Source organism: Hemiscyllium ocellatum, chromosome 7 (assembly GCF_020745735.1).
Source record: "Hemiscyllium ocellatum isolate sHemOce1 chromosome 7, sHemOce1.pat.X.cur, whole genome shotgun sequence".
NCBI lineage: Eukaryota > Metazoa > Chordata > Chondrichthyes > Orectolobiformes > Hemiscylliidae > Hemiscyllium > Hemiscyllium ocellatum.
In genome coordinates, this window is record NC_083407.1 from 2,484,383 (window position 1) to 2,501,605 (window position 17,223).

The following is a 17,223-nucleotide window of genomic DNA, read 5'->3' on the forward strand; positions in this document are numbered from 1 at the left end:
TGCCAATCATGTTCAGCTTGTCCTTCTGTCTCTGTCTCTGTCCCATTCTGCTTACCCCTCCACCCTGATTCCTACAGTCAGCTACTGGCTTAGTTTTTCCTTGAATTCTGTATTTTATACAACAGCACCTCCCCACCCCACCTTGTTGTTTCAAACCTTGTCCAAGGTTTTAGTTATAGAATTGGCTGGGACACTGGTCCCAGGCCAGTTTAAATAGAGCCCATTTTAACGAACATCTCCTTGTTCCTGAGAACCGACCCTCCCTAACCCCACTCCTCGAGTGATGTGTGCAACGCATTAATCTGCTGGACCTGATGCCCAGGGAACGCCTCAGTGATGAGAATCTTCTTTATTCTGGGCTGACATTTGGATCTGAGCTGCTTAAACTCTCTCTTTGTGGAACATAGTTCCCATTGTATTGTGGTCACTGGATCCTGGATGGATTCTCCTTGTCCAGATTTGGTGGGGTGGGAGATGGGAGTGGGGGGGTAGGGGGTGGTGGAGGGGGGAATGGGGGTGGGGGGGTGATGGGGATGGGGGGGGTGGTGGGGGGGTGAAGGGGAGAGGGTGTGGGATGTACTGAAGCCAGGCGCCAGACAGATGACACAGCTAACAGAATGCCCCCTATATTACAACAACAACTACACCTCAAGATGTATGTCATTGGCTGTAACACATATTAGTATTGCCTGAGGCAGTGAGAGGTGCTAAAGCAATGCAGGTAAATTCTTTGATGTATTACCTCTCTCTCGATATGTCTGTAATAATTAGGCTTCTTCACCGCAGTGTTCAGGACAATGAGAGGTGGCCTTATAGAAACATACAAGGTTCTGAGGGGCCTTGAGATGGGGGTGTGTGAAGAGGCTGTTTCCCATGTGGGGCAAGTCTAGCACCAGAGGGGCATCATCTCAGAGTAAGGAGTCACCCACTGAAGACAGAGATGAGGAGGGATTCCTTCTGTCTGTGAGGGGAGTGAATCTGTGGAACTCTTTCCCATAGAAGGCTGTCAAGGCTGGGACATTCAGGATATTCAAGGCTGAGAGAGAGAGAGATGGATGTTTAATCAGGAAGGGAATGGCAGGTTGGGGGAAAGGCAGAAAAGTGGGGTTGAGGATGATCAGATCAGCCTTAACCTCAGTATTTGGTAAGGTGTACCATGATGGGCTGAATGGCCTACCTCCCCTACATTGTATGGTGTAAATGATCTCTTTATCTCTCTTTCTCCATGTGTAAGGTGGAGAGAGGCAGGAGGAGCACCTGAGCCCTGAGCTGATTGACAATCACCTGAATTACCCAAACACCAGTGTGATGGGCCGGAAGCCGGTGAGAGTGGGATCGAAGACGACAGCAGTAATCCGGGAACGTAACAACGCCCAGTGGCGGTCGATGGATCGAGGGAACAAAGGCAGTGAGGAGCCCAGGAGAACCTGGCCCCAGCTGGTAAACCATTCCGGGCTCCCCCTTTCCAACAGAATCTCAGCTGCTGATTGCTGACAGTGTTTACTCATTCTCATATAACTCACGGAGACCGAGCTTGGAGCATTGCTCCAACTGCACTCACCCCCTTGGACTATCCAACAGTGCTACAATCCAACGGCACACTCCTCACTGGGATTGGACACAGCTCCATCCCGAATCCCACTGTCTCCCTAACCCCATCCATAGCTATGTCCACCCCTCTCTCTTTCTCTCTCCCTCCCTCCTATTGTCCCAAATTCGACCCAGTCTCCACCATCTTACATTCAAACACCTTGACATTTTCTTAATCTCTCAGACCCTCACCCCCTTCCCATTCCATCTCTGTCCCACTCTGCTATTCCTTCCTTCTTTATTCCTCTCTCTCACTATCACTCTCTCTCTCATTTTCCCTCTCTCTCTTTCTCCCTGACATAGAAAATAGGAGCAAGTTTTGGGCCATTCAGCCCATTGAGCCTGCTCCACTATTCAGTATGACCTAACCCCATCCCCTGTTCCTGCCTCTTCTCCACACCCTTCCATTCTTTTATCCCTGAGAACTCTAACTCCTTCTTGAGAATGTTCAATATTTTGGCCTCAGCTGCTTTTTGTGGTAGAGAATTCAACTCTCTCTCTCTCTCTCTCTTTCTCTTGTTCTCTCTGTCTCTCTCTGTTTCTCTCTCTCATTCTTTCACTCTCTCTCTCTCTCTCTCTCTCGTTCTCTCTCTCTCTCTCTCCCACTCTTGTTCTCTCTGTCTCTCTCTGTTTCTCTCTCTCATTCTCTCAGTCTCTCTCTCTCGTTCTCTCTGTCTCTCCTTGTCTCTCTCTCTCTCTCGTTCTCTCTGTCTCTCTGTCTCGTTCTCTCTGTCTTTCTCTGTCTCTCTCTCTCGTTCTCTCTGTCTCTCTCTCTCTCCCACTCTTGTTCTCTCTGTCTGTCTCGCTCTTGTTCAGAAATAAAACCTTGAGGGCTGTGTGCTGGGTGGTCATTTATAAATTCTTTTCAATCTCTCTGATTAGCTCCCATCCACCCACTGGCACCTTTTCCATGGAAATCCCTTATACTTTTGAACACTTGGTTAAATGACTTTGTTAGCCACCTCACCCTGAAGGAGAGCAGTCCCAGAGTCACCAGTCTCTCCACATGCTCTGACCTCCCCCGTCCCAGATCCCATTCGAGTGAATCTCCTCCACACCCTACCCAAGACCCTGACATCCCTCTGATAGTGTGAACCTCAGAATTGGACAGAAACCTCCTGTTGGAGCCTGGGTGGTGAGGAAGGAAAGGTTTGGGTTCTGAAATGCAGTACACTCATTTCAAACTGTTTCTAATCATTTTTTATTCACTCATGAGAAATAGGAGTCACTAGTTGGGCTCAGTATGCATTCCTCGTCCCTAGTTGCCCCTTGAGAAGGTAGGGGTGAGCTGCCTTCTTGACCCGCTGCAGTCCATGTGCTGTGGGTAGACCCACAATGCCCTTAGGGAGGGGATTCCAGAGCGTGTTTGATGGGGACAATGTCGAGGGATTCTCCTCCATGCCTGACATTGCCATAACCCTCGACCTTTTACCCCTGTGCACAGACGACTTGCCAAGTGGAGTTGGACCAGGTCTTGGAGAGGATTTCATCCCTGAGGCTTCCTGATGAACGGGGACCATTGGAGCATCTCTACTCACTGCACATCCCAAACTGTGACTGGCGTGGCCTTTATAACCTCAAACAGGTAACACTGGCTGTATCTAACCCCGTGCTGTCCCTGTCCTGGGGGTGTCTGATGGGGAACAGTGCAGAGGGAGCTTTACTCTGTATCTAACCCCGTGCTGTCCCTGTCCTGGGGGTGTCTGATGGGGAACAGTGCAGAGGGAGCTTTACTCTGTATCTAACCCCGTGCTGTCCCTGTCCTGGGGGTGTCTGATGGGGGACAGTGTAGAGGGAGCTTTACTCTGTATCTAACACCGTGCTGTCCCTGTCCTGGGGGTGTCTGATGGGGGACAGTGTAGAGGGAGCTTTACTCTGTATCTAACCCCGTGCTGTCCCTGTCCTGGGGGTGTCTGATGGGGGACAGTGTAGAGGGAGCTTTACTCTGTATCTAACCCCATGCTGTCCCTGTCCTGGGCTGGTTTGAAAGGGGACAGTGTGTAGAGGGAGTTTTACTCCAGTCTCCTAACTGGGAGGTTTGCTCATGCTGTTTTGCACTAATTTGGCAGAGAGTGTGGGAACAGAGTAGATGTCAATTTGGGAGCAAGATCCACTCAGATATAGAAGGAATATTAGGACAGACATAGACAGGATAATTCACGAGAGTCATACAACACAGAAACTGATCCTTCGGTCTAACCAGTCCGTGCCGAACATAATCCCAAACGAATCTAGTCCCACCTGCCTGCTCCTGGCCCATATCCCTCCAACTTTTCCTATTTATGTATCTCTCCAAATGTTCCCAAACCCAGCACCTTGTCAGGAAGGTCATTCCACCCCCTCTCTGTAAACAACTTGTCTCTTTTTGTTCTTCTTAAATCTCTCTCCTATCACTTTAAAAGTGTGCCCCCTAGTCTGGAGATTCCCCACCCCAGGGAAAAGACAACTCCCATTAACTCTATCTATACCTCGCATTATTTTATAAACTTCTATTGAATCACCTCCAACGCTCCAGTGAAAACAGTCCCAGCTGATCCAGCCTCTCTTTATAACTCAAACCTTCCACCCTCGGCAACATCCTGGGAAATCTCTTCTGAATGCCCCTCAGCTTAACAATATCCTTCCTCTACCTTGGTGTCCAGACCGGACACAGTATTCCAGAAGAGGCCTCACCAATTTCCTGTATCATTTCAATATGACGTCCGAACCCCTACACTCAAAGGGCTGAGCAATGACAGTAAGTGTGCTAAATGCCTTCTTAACCACCCTGCAAAGAATTATATACCTACACCCCATCTTCTGAAAGCTAAATTATATCTATTTTAATACAAGGAGTTGACTGGTGAGCGCAACAGGTCAGGCAGCATCTGAGGAGCAGGAGAATTGACATTTCGGGCAAAAGCCTTTCATCAGGAAAAGAACGTGCCTCTTTCCCGATGAAAAGCTTTTGCCTGAAACGTTGATTTTCCTGTTCCTCGGATGCTGCCTGACCTGCTGTGCTTTTTCAGCACCACACTAATCTAGACTCTGGTCTCCAGCATCTGCAGTCCTCACTTTCTCCTGATGAACTTAGAACATTGATCAGCCCATGGGACTATGATACTGTTGTAATCACTGAGACATGATTGAGTGAAGGACTGGACTGGCACTCAACATTCCCAGGATGTACACATTTCAGGATGTGATGGGGATGGGGCTGGGTTGATGGGAGCATTGCATTATTGCTGAAAATGTGTTGCTGGAAAAGCGCAGCAGGTCAGGCAGCATCCAAGGAGCAGGAGAATCGACGTTTCGGGCATAAGCCCTTCTTCAGGATTATTGGTATTGCATTATTGGTAAAGAAAACAATCTCCGCCGTATTGTGGGAAGAAGTCTCAGAAAGGTCTTCAAATGAAGCCATGGGGTAGAGCTTAGAAATAACAAAAATGGGTGACCGTTTGCTGGGATAATACTCCAGGCCTCCCAACTGTCAGAGGGCGATACAGGATTAAATCTGATGGCAAATCAAAGTGAGGTGTGAGGGTCAGGGTGTAGTCACAGGGGATTTAAACCTCACTAACATGAACTGGGATGGCCGCCGTGTGAAAGAGTTAGACAGGTTGAAAAAGGAGAGCTATTTATGCCAATCTGTAGATAACCCGACTATAAATCGGGCAGTGCCAAACCTAATCTTTGGGAATGAAGCCAGTCACATGCATTTTGGAAATAGTGACCATGACTGTAATTTCAAAGCCATCATGGAAAGGGGTAAGGATTGTGCAGACGTTAAACATCTAGATTTCACAAAGGCGATTTGAACCGGGTCTGACAACAGGCACACCCTTAACACACAAATACATTTATTTTAAAAGTATCCCAGGCTGCATTGGATGGTAAGGGAGTGGGGAGGGGGGTTTGCTGGGGCCCTGGTGGAGATATTTAAAACCTCGCTGGGCACAGGTGAAGGGCCAGATTACTGGAGGATAGCTAATGGGATTCCTTTGTTCAAGAAGCACAGCAGGGAGCGGCCAGGTAATTACAGAGCAGATAGTCTCATGTCAGTGGGAGGGAAATTGTGGGAAAACATTCCGAGGGACAGATTAATCAATACTTGGAAAGGCAGGGATTGATCAGGGATAGTCAGCACCTGACAGACTAATTTAGCGAGCCTTTTGAAAAGGTGACTAAATAAATTGATGAGGATAGTACAGTTGATGTGTTTACATGGACTTCAGTAAGGTCCCAGATGGAAGGCTGGTCCAAAACTAACAGCCAATGGGATCCAAGGCAAGTTGGCAAACTGGATCCCTAACTGGCTTCCAAACAGGAGGCAAAGGGTGATAGTGGAGGGCTGTGTCTGTGGAAGGGAGCCTGGCTCCAGCGATGTATCACAGGGACTGGGGCTGGGCCTGGGCCTGGGCCTGGGCCTGGGGCTGAGGCTGAGGCTGGGGCTGGGCCTGGGCCTAGGACTGGGGCTGGGGGCTGAGGCTGTGGCTCGGCCTGGGCCTGGGACTGGGGCTGGGCCTGGGGCTGTGGCTCGGCCTGGGCCTGGGACTGGGGCTGGGCCTGGGGCTGTGGCTCGGCCTGGGCCTGGGACTGGGGCTGTGGTTCGGCCTGGGCCTGGGCCTGGGGCTGGGCCTGGGGCTGTGGCTCGGCCTGGGCCTGGGGCTGGGTCTGGGGCTGGGCCTGGGCCTGGGCCTGGGCCTGGGCCTGGGGCTGGGACCGGGCCTGGGGCTGGGACCGGGCCTGGGGCTGGGCCTGGGCCTGGGCCTGGGGCTGGGACCAGGAGCCTTGCTGTTTGTTATGTACATTAACAGCCTGGATGTGAATGTACGTGATATAATTAGTCTATTTTCAGATGACACAATCATCAGTGGTGGTATTGATAGTGAGGAGGATGGCCTCAGGCTACAGTCTGATATTGATTAGCTGGTAAATTGGGCAGAACAATGGCAGATGGAAATTAATGTTGGTAAGTGTGAGGAATAATGAGGGAAGAATATACACAATGAAGGGTCAGTCCCTCAGGAGCAATGAGGAACGAAGGGACCTTGGTGTGTACAAGTCTATAGATCCCTGAAGGTGTCAGCACAGGGAGACACGGTGGGGAAGAAGGCCAATGGGATGCTTGCCTTCATTATCCAGGGTGTACAATATAAGACCAAGGAAGCCTCGTTACAAATTTCTAAAACATTGTTGAGACCACAGCTGGAGTACTGTGTGCAGTTCTGGTCCCCACACTATCAGAAAGACGTGATTGTGCTGGAGGGAGGGCAGAGGATGTTGCCTGGGACGATGAGAGACTGGATAGGCTGGGATTGTTTTCCTTGGAGCAAGTTAAAAATCACTCAACACCAGGTTATAGTCCAAGAGGTTTATTTGCAAGAACAGACTTTCAGAAGGAGCGTCGCTCCGAAAGCTAGTGCTTCCAAATAAACCTGTTGGACTATAACCTGGTGTTGTGTGATTTTTAACTTTGTACACCCCAGTCCAACACTGGCATCTCCAAATCAATCCTTGAAGCAGACGCGGCTGAGGGGGGGGTCTAAATGAGGTGGACAGGTCGTTCTGCTATAACTTTGTGGGCGGCACGGTGGCACAGTGGTTAGCACTGCTGCCTCACAGCGCCTGAAGACCCGGGTTCAATTCCCGACTCAGGCGACTGACTGTGTGGAGTTTGCACGTTCTCCCCGTGTCTGCGTGGGTTTCCTCCGGGTGCTCCGGTTTCCTCCCACAGTCCAAAGATGTGCGGGTCAGGTGAATTGGCCATGCTAAATTGCCCGTAGTGTTAGGTAAGGGGTAATGTAGGGGTATGGGTGGGTTTCGCTTCGGCGGGTCGGTGTGGACTTGTTGGGCCGAAGGGCCTGTTTCCACACTGTAAGTCTAATCTAACCTGCATTTTGTTAATTCAAATTCACTGTAACATGATTGACGAGTTGGGGATACTATTCAGCGCAAACTTTTAAAATTTGTGTTGGCTGTAATGCGATTACATTGCCAATACTTTAAATGCTGTCTCTAAAGCGCGATGTTTCTGTAACACCATGTTGCACAAGAACGCAACCATTGCGTTATGGAAGAACTGACTGTACAAAATTCTGAGAGGCAGAGAGGGGGTAGATTGTGAGAATCTGGTCCCCATGGTAGATGTGTCTAAGTCCAGAGGGTGTAAGTTTAAGGTGAAGAGTGAGTGGTTTAGAGGGGATCTGAGGAAATACTTTCTTACCCAGAGGGTGGTAGAAAGTGCTGCCTGAGAGGGTGATGGGGGCCGGGACTATCCCAACATTGAAGACCCATCTGGATGAGCTCTTATCAGGGCACCGTCAGCTGTGGACCAGGGGCAGGGAAATGGGAGTGGTGTAGGTTGTTGTTTGTGGATCAGCAGAGACACAGTGGGCTGAAGGGCCTGTTTCTACACTGTATGACTCTGTGGGTGTAGGAAGGAAGTTGTTAAACTCGAGAGGATGCGGAAAAGATTGACAAGGATGTTGCCAGGGTTGGAGGGTTTGAGTTATAGAGGGAGAGGCTGAATATGCTGGGTGTGAGAGGGGGTAGGGGAGCGGCTGTGGGATGGAATGGAAGGGGAGTGGGAGGAGATGATGTGGGTGATGTCGAGGCTGTGGGGGTGGGGGAGGGAGTGGGGGAAGGGGAGTAGGTGTGGGGGGGGGGGGGGGAGGAGGTGATGTGGGTGATGTCGAGGCTGTGGGGGTGGGGGAGAGAGTGGGGGAAGGGGAGTAGGTGTGGGAGGGAGTGGGAAGAGATGATGTGGGTGATGTCGAGGCTGTGGGGGTGGGGGAGAGAGTGGGGGAAGGGGAATAGGTGTGGGAGGGAGGGGGAGGAGGTGATGTGGGTGATGTCGAGGCTGTGGGGGTGGGGGAGGGAGTGGAAGGGGAGTAGGTGTGGGGGGAGGGGGAGGAGGTGATGTGGGTGATGTTGAGGCTGTGGGGGTGGAGGAGAGAGTGGGGGAAGGGGAGTAGGTGTGGGAGGAGATGATGTGGGTGATGTCAGGGGTGTGAGGGTGGGGGTGGGTGGGGGAAGATTTGGGGAGGGAGTGGGGGAAGGGGGTAGATGTAGGGGGGAGACAGAGGAGGTGATGTGGGTGATTTTGGGAGTATGGGGGTGGGTGTAGGTGGGGAAGGGTTGGGGACAGAGTGGGAGAAGGAGAGTAGGTGCGGGGGGAGGGGGCGGAGGTGATGTGGGTGATGTTGGAGCTGAGGGAGTGGGGGAAGGGGAGTAGGTGTGGGAGGAGATGATGTGGGTGATGTCAGGGGTGTGAGGGTGGGAGTGGGTGGGGGAGGGTTTGGGGACAGAATGAGTGAAGGAGAGTAGGTGTGGGGGGGGAGACAGAGGAGGTGATCTGGGTAATGCTGGGGGTATGGGGAGGGGGTGTGCTGTGTGAGTGTGGGGGGGGGGGAGTTTGGGGAGACGTGTCTCCCTCCGACTCATTCACTTTGTATGTTGTTTTTTTCTCTGCAGTGTAAGACATCCCTGAATGGGCAGCGGGGGGAGTGCTGGTGTGTGAACCCCCACACTGGGAAAGCCATTCCAGGAACCCCAAGAGTCCGGGGTGATCCAGAGTGTCATCGGTGCTGTGCTAGTCTGGAACAGAACACTGACCCACAACCTCAAGCCGCTGCCTAAATACTGTGGGACGGGAGGGGAGGGGGAGGAGGGAAGGGGAACGTGGAGAAGGGGACACATGGGGAAGGGATTCGTAGAGGATCCATGAGATGAATGGGTGGGTATTGAGAGGGGGAGGGATATTGGGAACAGATGAAATGACTAAACGGGATTTACTTTTTGATGGAAGTTGATGAAGTGGGGATTAGATGATCAGTTGGTGAGTAAATAAGAAGACTACCTCCCAATGTCCTCATCAGCGGCTCCTCCCTTCACACAACACATCACTGCCTTTGTATTAATGCTGCATCTATCCAGCTCACTTCAGTCACAGCCACTATACTGCCACGTGTCTGTACACAGGGGAGGGTGAGCTGTATACACGGGGGCAGCGGAGTATGTACACGGGGGAGTGGTTTGTCTTCATGGCGGGGGTGGAGTGTGTACACTGGGGTGTGTACACCGTGGGAGCAGAGTGTTTACCTCAGGCTGGGGGGAGGGGGTGGAGTGTGTACATGGAGGGGGTGGTGTATGTATGTGGTGAGGGGTGGAGTGTACATGTGGTGCAGAGATTGTAATGAGGTCAGCCAGATGAATCTCATAGAATGTGAGCTTCCTGATTGGACCAGGTTAACAGCCTCAATCAGGGAGCCCTGGCTGACAGATATAAACAGGAAGGTCAGAGGTTCAGTTCACTCTGAGAGCTGGCCCTGAGGGAGCTGGATCAGTGTCAGGGATTCTCCGTGTGTAAATAAAGGGGGACTTGGTGTCAGGATACCGGCCTCCGTGGAGTTATTTCATTGGCAATGAGAGAAAAGCACACTCCTGAAGAAATTATAGAAATTACAGTTGGGGTCAGCATTTCCAGCATCATGTCATTATTTGGAAAGATGGACTTGTTTGATCCTGCTATTGAATACTGGGCCCAGAGTGTGGAAAGAATGTGTTATTTTGTCTGAGCAAATGACACCGGAGTAGATAGAAAGCAAACAGTATTTCTCCTGACAGCTTTTTCAGACATTAGGAGCCGGACTTTCCCTGGAGCACCAGATACTAAAACTCCCAAGAGTTGCCGGATTGAGGAACGTTATGATCTGAAATCTCCTTTAATTCAGAGACAGTATCGGTTTTACTGGAGAGTTGGGGTTTTTGATGATGTTAAGATGATTGGCAGAGGTGTGTGACTTCGGTTTAACCCTGAATGAGATACTGAGCAATCAGTTGGTCTGTGGAATTAGTGATGTAACCACACAAAAGAACCTACTAGCAAAAGCCCAACTGGACTTCAAACAGGAACTACAACTGGCTTTATCATTTCTAAATGGGGAGAAAATTCAGAAATCTGAAGTGCAAAGTGTCTGGGGAGTCCTTCTGTTAAGATTAACTTGGAGGTTGACTGGGTAGTTAGGAAGGCAAACAGTGTTGGTATTTATTTCAAGAATGCTAGAACATAGAGGCAGGGATATACTTCAGAGGCTTTGTCAGGCTCTGGTCAGACATTCGGAGTATTGTGCACAGTTTTGGGCCCCATATCTCAGGAAGACGTACTGCCCTTGGAGCAGGTCCAGAGGAAGTTCATGAGAATGGTCCCGCACGGTGGCACAGTGGTTAGCACTGCTGCCCCCCAGTGCCAGGACCCGGATTCAATTCCTGCCTCAGGCAACTGTGTGGAGTTTGCACATTCTCCCCGTGTCTGCGTGGGTTTCCTCCAGGTGCTCCGATTTCCTCCCACAATCCAAAGATGTGCAGGTTAGGTGAATTGGCCATGGGAAATTACCCATAATGTTAGGTGAAGGAGTAAATGTATGGGTGGGGTTGCACTTCGGCGGGTCAGTGTGGACTTGTTGGGCCGAAGGGCGTGTTTCCACACTGTAAGTAATCTAATCTAATCTAAAGTTTAACATATCAGGAATGTTTGAGGACACTTTAGAAGGATAGAACTTAGAACAATACAGCGCAGAACAGGCCCTTCGGCCCTCGATATTGTGCCGACCTGTGAACTAATCTAAGCCCATTTCCCCTACACTATCCCATCATCATCCATGTGCTTATCCAAGGATTGTTTAAATCTCCCTAATGTGGCTGAGTTAACTACATTGGCAGGTAGGGCATTCCACGCCCTTACCACTCTCTGAGTAAAGAACCTGCCTCTGACATCTGCCTTAAATCTATCACCCCTCAACTTGCAGCTATGTCCCCTTGTACAAGCTGACATCATCATCCTAGGAAAATGACTCTCACTGCCTACCCTATCTAATCCTCTGATCATCTTGTATGTCTTTATCAAATCCCCTCTTAACCTTCTTCTCTCCAATGAGAACAGACCCAAGTCTCTCAGCCTTTCCTCATGAGACCTTCCCTCCAGACCAGGCAACATCCTGGTAAATCTCCTCTGCACCTTTTCCAATGCTTCCACATCCTTCCTGTCATGGGGCGACCAGAACTGTACACAATATTCCAAGTGTGGCCGCACCAGCGTTTTGTATAGTTGCAGCATGATATTGCAGCTCCGGAACTCAAGCCCTCTCCCAATGAAACCTAACACACCGTATACCTTCTTAACAGCACTATTCACCTGGATGGCAACTTTCAGGGATCTGTGTACATGGACTCGAAGATCCCTCTGCACATCCACACTACTGAGAATCTTTCCACTGACCCAGTATTTTGCCTTCCTGTTATTTTTCCCAAGGTGCATCACCTCACATTTATCTGCATTGAACTCCATTTGCCACCTCTCAGCCCAATTCTACAGTTTATCGAAGTCCCCCTGCAACCTGTAACATTCTTCCACACCGTCCACTACTCCACCGACTTTAGTGTCATCTGCAAATTTACTAATCCATCCATCTGTGCCTTTGTCCAAGTCATTTATAAAAATGACAAACAGCAGTGGTCCCAAAACAGATCCTTGTGGCACACCACTAGTAACCAGACTCCAGGCTGAATATTTTCCATCAACAACCACTCGCTGCCTTCTTTCAGAAAGTCAGTTTCTAATCCAAACTGCTAAATCACCCTCAATCCCATGCCTCTATATTTTCTCCAACAGCCTACCATGTGGAACCTTATCAAAGGCTTTACTGAAATCTATGTCAACTGCCCGATCCTCAATTACATGCTTAGTCACCTTCTCAAAAAACTCAATGGGGTTTGTGAGACACGACCCTTGACGAAACCATGTTGACTATCTGAAATCAAATTGTTGCTTGCTAGATGATTATAAATCTTATCTCTTATAATCCTTTCCAAAACCTTTCCGACAACAGAAGTAAGGCTCACGGGTCTTTAATTACCTGGGTCATCTTTACTGCCCTTCTTGAACAAGAGCACACCATTTGCAATCCTGCAGTCCTCTGGTACGAAACCTGTAGACAATGACCACTCAAAGATCAAAGCCAAAGGCTCTGTCATCTCCTCCCGAGCTTCCCAGAGAACACTCAGATAAATCCCATCTGGAGCAGGCGACTTATCTACTTTCACACCTTCTAGAATTGATAACACTTCCTCCTTACTAACCTCAATCCTTTCAAGTCTTAATAGCCAGTGCATTATTCTTCTCCTCTACAATATTCTCCTTTTCCTGAGTGAAAACCGATGAGAAATGTTCATTTAGCACCTCTCCGATCTCCACAGGGTCCACATACAACTTCCCACTTCTGTCTTTGACTGGCCCTATTCCTACCCTAGTCATCCTTTTATTCCTCACATACCTATAGAAAGCTTTAGGATTCTCCTTTATTCTATTTGCTAAAGACTACTCATGTCCTCTCTTTGCTCTTCTTAACTCTCTCTTTAAATCCTGCCTAGCTGATCTGTAACTCTCCATCACTTCATCTGAACCATCTTGCCTTATCAACACATAAGCCTCCTTCATCTGCTTAACAAGAGATGTAATTCCTGTAGTAAACCACGGTTCCCTTACCTTATCACTTCCTTCCTGCCTGACAGGGACATAACTATCAAGGACACACAATAACGATTCCTTAAACCAGCTCCACATTTCCATTGTCAGCATCCTATGCATTTTGCTACCACATTCTATGCATCTTAATTCTTGCCTAATTGCATTATAATTGCCCTTGCCCCATCGATAACTCTTGACCTGTGCCATGTACCTATCCCTTTCCATCGCTAAACTAAACGTAACTGAATTATGGTCACTCTCTCCAAAGTGCTCACCTACAACTAAATCAAACACCTGGCCTGGTTCATTACCAAGTACCAGACCCAGTGTGGCCTCTCCTCTTGTCGGCCCTTTGACATACTGTGTCAGGAAACCCTCCTGTACACATTGGACAAAAACTGATCCATCCGGCATGCTAGAGTTATAGCACTTCCAGTCAATGTTGGGGGAAGTTAAAGTCCCCCATAATGACCACCCTGTTCCTTTCACTCCTTCCCAGAATAATTTTGCCAATCCTGTCTTCCACCTCCCTGGAACTCTGCGGAGGCCTATAAAAAATTCCAAGCAGTGTGACCTCTCCTCTCCCTGTTTCTAACCTCAGCCCACACTACCTCAGTGACGAGTTCTCATCAAAAGTTCTCTCAACCACCGTTACACAATCCTTGACTAACAAGGCCACACCTCCCCCTCTTTTACCGCCTTGCCTGTTCTTAATGAAAGATCTAAACCCTGGAACCTGCAACATCCATTCCTCACCCTGCTCTATCCATGTCTCAGTAATGGCCACAACATCGTAGTCCCAGGTACCTATCCATGCTGCAAGCTCACCTACCTTATTCCGGATACTTCTGGCGTTGGAGTAGACACACTTCAAACCACTTCACTGTCTGCCAGCCCGTTCCTGTGACCCTAAAATCCTGTCCCTGTCCTTCCTACTCTCATCCTCCTGTACACTGCAACTACGCCTCAGGTTCCCATCCCCAGCTGAGCTGGTTTAAACCCACCCGAATAGCACCAGCAAAACTCCCCCCCAGGATATTAGTACCCAAAGGTTGGGAGAAGATTTGTAACTCGTTGTTGTGGTTCTGTTCGCTGAGCTGGGAATTTGTGTTGCAGATGTTTCGTCCCCTGTCTACGTGACATCCTCAGTGCTTGGGAGCCTCCTGTGAAGCGCTTCTGTGATCTTTCCTCCGGCATTTGAACCCCTCTGGTTCAAGAGGATAAGAGTGAATCAAATTAAAACTTACAGCATACGGAATGGCCTGGACAGAGTGGACATTGGGAAGATGTCTCCACTGGTAGGAGAGACTAGGACCTGAAGAGTAAAGGGAAGACGCTTTAGAACGGAGATAAGGAGAAATGTCTTCAGCCAGAGGGTGGGGTATCGATAGAACTCATTGCCACAGAGAGCTGTGGAGGCCAGGTCATTGAGTTTATTTAAGATGGTTAGATAGGTTCTTGATTGTCGAGGGGATCAAGAAATTTATCAGCTATGATTGAATGGCAGAGCGGCCTCAATGGGCCGAATGGCCGAATTTCTGCTCCCATGTCTGATGGAAAATGCAGTAAGTGGAGAATCTGAGTTACAGCAGGGTATTCTGATAGCAGCGGACCCCCCTGGCCAGCCTGACTGAGCTTGGGAAACACCACCTGAATGAACACAATTGCACAGCCTGAACAGAGGGACTCTAGGACTTTTTCTTTATATTTCAAAAATATACTTTATTCATAAAATAATTTGATGGTCTGTACAGTTGGTCATGCCATACAGAAGTAAACATTTACGCACAGAGATCAGAATTTATCATTGTTATGTACAGGTCTGTACATTTTTCAATCATACATCCATATATTTAGCTGAGGTGTCAGCGGAGCCCGATTACTGCGTGGGCCCCCTGTTGTTCTTTAGTCAGGCAGATGTTACACAGTGGTCTTTCCCCACCGCGCCTTGGCAGCAGCTGCCCCAAGCTTCAGCGCGTCCCTCAACACGTAGTCCTGGACCTTGGAATGTGCCAGTCTGCAACACTCAGTCGGGGTCAACTCCTTCAGCTGGAAGATCAACAGGTTTCGGACCGCCCAGAGAGCGTCCTTCACCGAGTTGATGATCCTCCAGGCACAGTTGATGTTCGTCTCGGTGTGTGTCCTGGGGAACAGGCTGTAGAGCACGGAGTCCCGCGTCACGGAGCTGCTCGGGACGAAACTCGACAAGCACCACTGCATTCCTCTCCAGACTTCCTCTGCACAGGCACATTCCAGAAGGAGGTGTGTGATAGTGTCATCCCCCCACAGCCGCTTCGAGGGCAGTGTGCGGTGCGGCTGAGAGTCCGGGCGTGCATAAAGGATCTCACAGGCAGAGCCCTTCTCACCAGCAGCCAGGCCAGGACTCTGGGACAGCCCAGAGCAACACTTCAAAACACAGTCAAGCCTCAGCCAAGATATTAAAATGTTCTTCAGGATCTGTCAGGAAAGCTATTGTTAGTCCCTGCTGATACGCAGTCTCCGGACAGCAAAATAATCCCACTCGGCCTGAATTGAGTAAGAGAACTGTTAGGCCAGTGACCAGGAGAGTACACACCCTGGAAATCCCACCTCCAGCCGGTTTGGAACAGTTACATGGCTTAGCAACATTCAAATCACAGCCAATCAAAATAAACGTCTGGTTAAATGGTCACCCAGTTCTGATGGAGGTTGATACTGGGGCGGCTGTATCACTGATTGTGGAACTAATCTTGATTCACTCTGGACTCCAACCATTAAGTTTGTGTAAGACCTCAGCTCGGGGAACTGCTGCAGGTTAAGGGAACAACTTCAGTTCCGGTCTGTTATGAGAAGCAGCTGGTTCAGTTCCTAGTGATCATAGTAAAAGGCTTGGGCCCAAGCCTGATGGGGTGGAATTGGTTGAGAAAGATTCACCTCGACTTGCTCAACAGTTCTTAATTAGAAATTAGCTGCCTTGAGTGAAGTCCTAATTAAATACCCGGAAGTTTTTCAGGAAGTTTTTAAGGCAGAGAGTGGTTGTAGATGGAAAGTATTCTGCCTGGAGGACAGTGTTGAGTGGGGTCCCACAGGGCTCTGTACTTGGGCCTCTGCTCTTTGTAGTTTTTATAAATGACTTGGATGAGGAGGTTGAGGGGTGGGTTAGTAAATTTGCAGATGACACAGAGGTTGGAGGTGCCGTTGATAGTATCGAGGGCTACTGGAGGCTGCAGCGTGACATAGACAGGATGCAGAGCTGGGCTGAGAAATGGCAGATGGAGTTCAACCTGGATAAATGTGAAGTGATGCATTTTGGAAGGTCGAACTCGAATGCTGAATATAGGATTAAAGACAGGATTCTTGGCAGTGTGGAGGAACAGAGGGATCTGGGTGTGCAAGTACATAGATCCTTCAAAGTTGCCACCCAAGTGGATAGGATTGTTAAGAAAGCATATGGTGTTTTGGCTTTCATTAACAGGGGGATTGAGTTTAAGAGCTGCGAGGTTTTGCTGCAGCTCTACAAGTCCCTGGTGAGACCACACTTGGAATATTGTGTCCAGTTCTGGTCGCCCTACTATAGGAAAGATACAGAGGCTTTGGGGAGGGTGTAAAGAAGGTTTACCAGGAAGCTGCAGGGACTGGAGGGCTTGGCTTATGAAGAAAGGCTGAATAGGCTCGGACTTTTCTCTCTGGAGAAAAGGAGGAAGAGAGGAGACCCGATCGAGGTATACAAGGTAATGAGAGGAAGAGTAAAAAGTGAGGTCTGCAGATGCTGAAGATCAGAGCTGAAAATGTGTTGCTGGTTAAAGCACAGCAGGTCAGGCAGCATCCAAGGAACAGGAAATTCGACGTTTCTGGCCAGGGCCCCTCATCAGGAATGAGGAGAGAGTAGCCAGGCAGACTAAGATAAAAGGTAGGGAGGAGGGACTTGGGGGAGGGGCGATGGAGATGCGATAGGTGGAAGGAGGTCAAGGTGAGGGTGATAGGCCGGAGTGGGGTGAGGGCGGAGAGGTCAGGAAGAGGATTGCAGGTTAGGAAGGTGGTGCTGAGTTCGAGGGAATCGACTGAGACAAGGTGGGGGGAGGGGAAATGAGGAAACTGGAGAAATCTGAGTTCATCCCTTGTGGTTGGAGGGTTCCCAGGCGGAAGAT

At 49.5% G+C, this 17,223-nt stretch overlaps 1 protein-coding gene across 1 annotated transcript in view; it reads left to right on the forward strand.

Moving 5' to 3' along the window:
* LOC132817364 (insulin-like growth factor-binding protein 2) overlaps positions 1 to 9,222 on the forward strand; it is a 73,012-nt gene extending 63,790 nt beyond the window's left edge. Inside the window, exons 2-4 of the mRNA XM_060827776.1 lie at positions 1,235 to 1,440; positions 3,035 to 3,175; positions 9,046 to 9,222. Coding sequence (XP_060683759.1) covers positions 1,235 to 1,440; positions 3,035 to 3,175; positions 9,046 to 9,210 — 512 coding nt within the window. The 3' untranslated portion in view covers positions 9,211 to 9,222. The remainder of the gene's footprint in view (positions 1 to 1,234; positions 1,441 to 3,034; positions 3,176 to 9,045) is intronic.
* Positions 9,223 to 17,223: the final 8,001 nt, after the last annotated feature.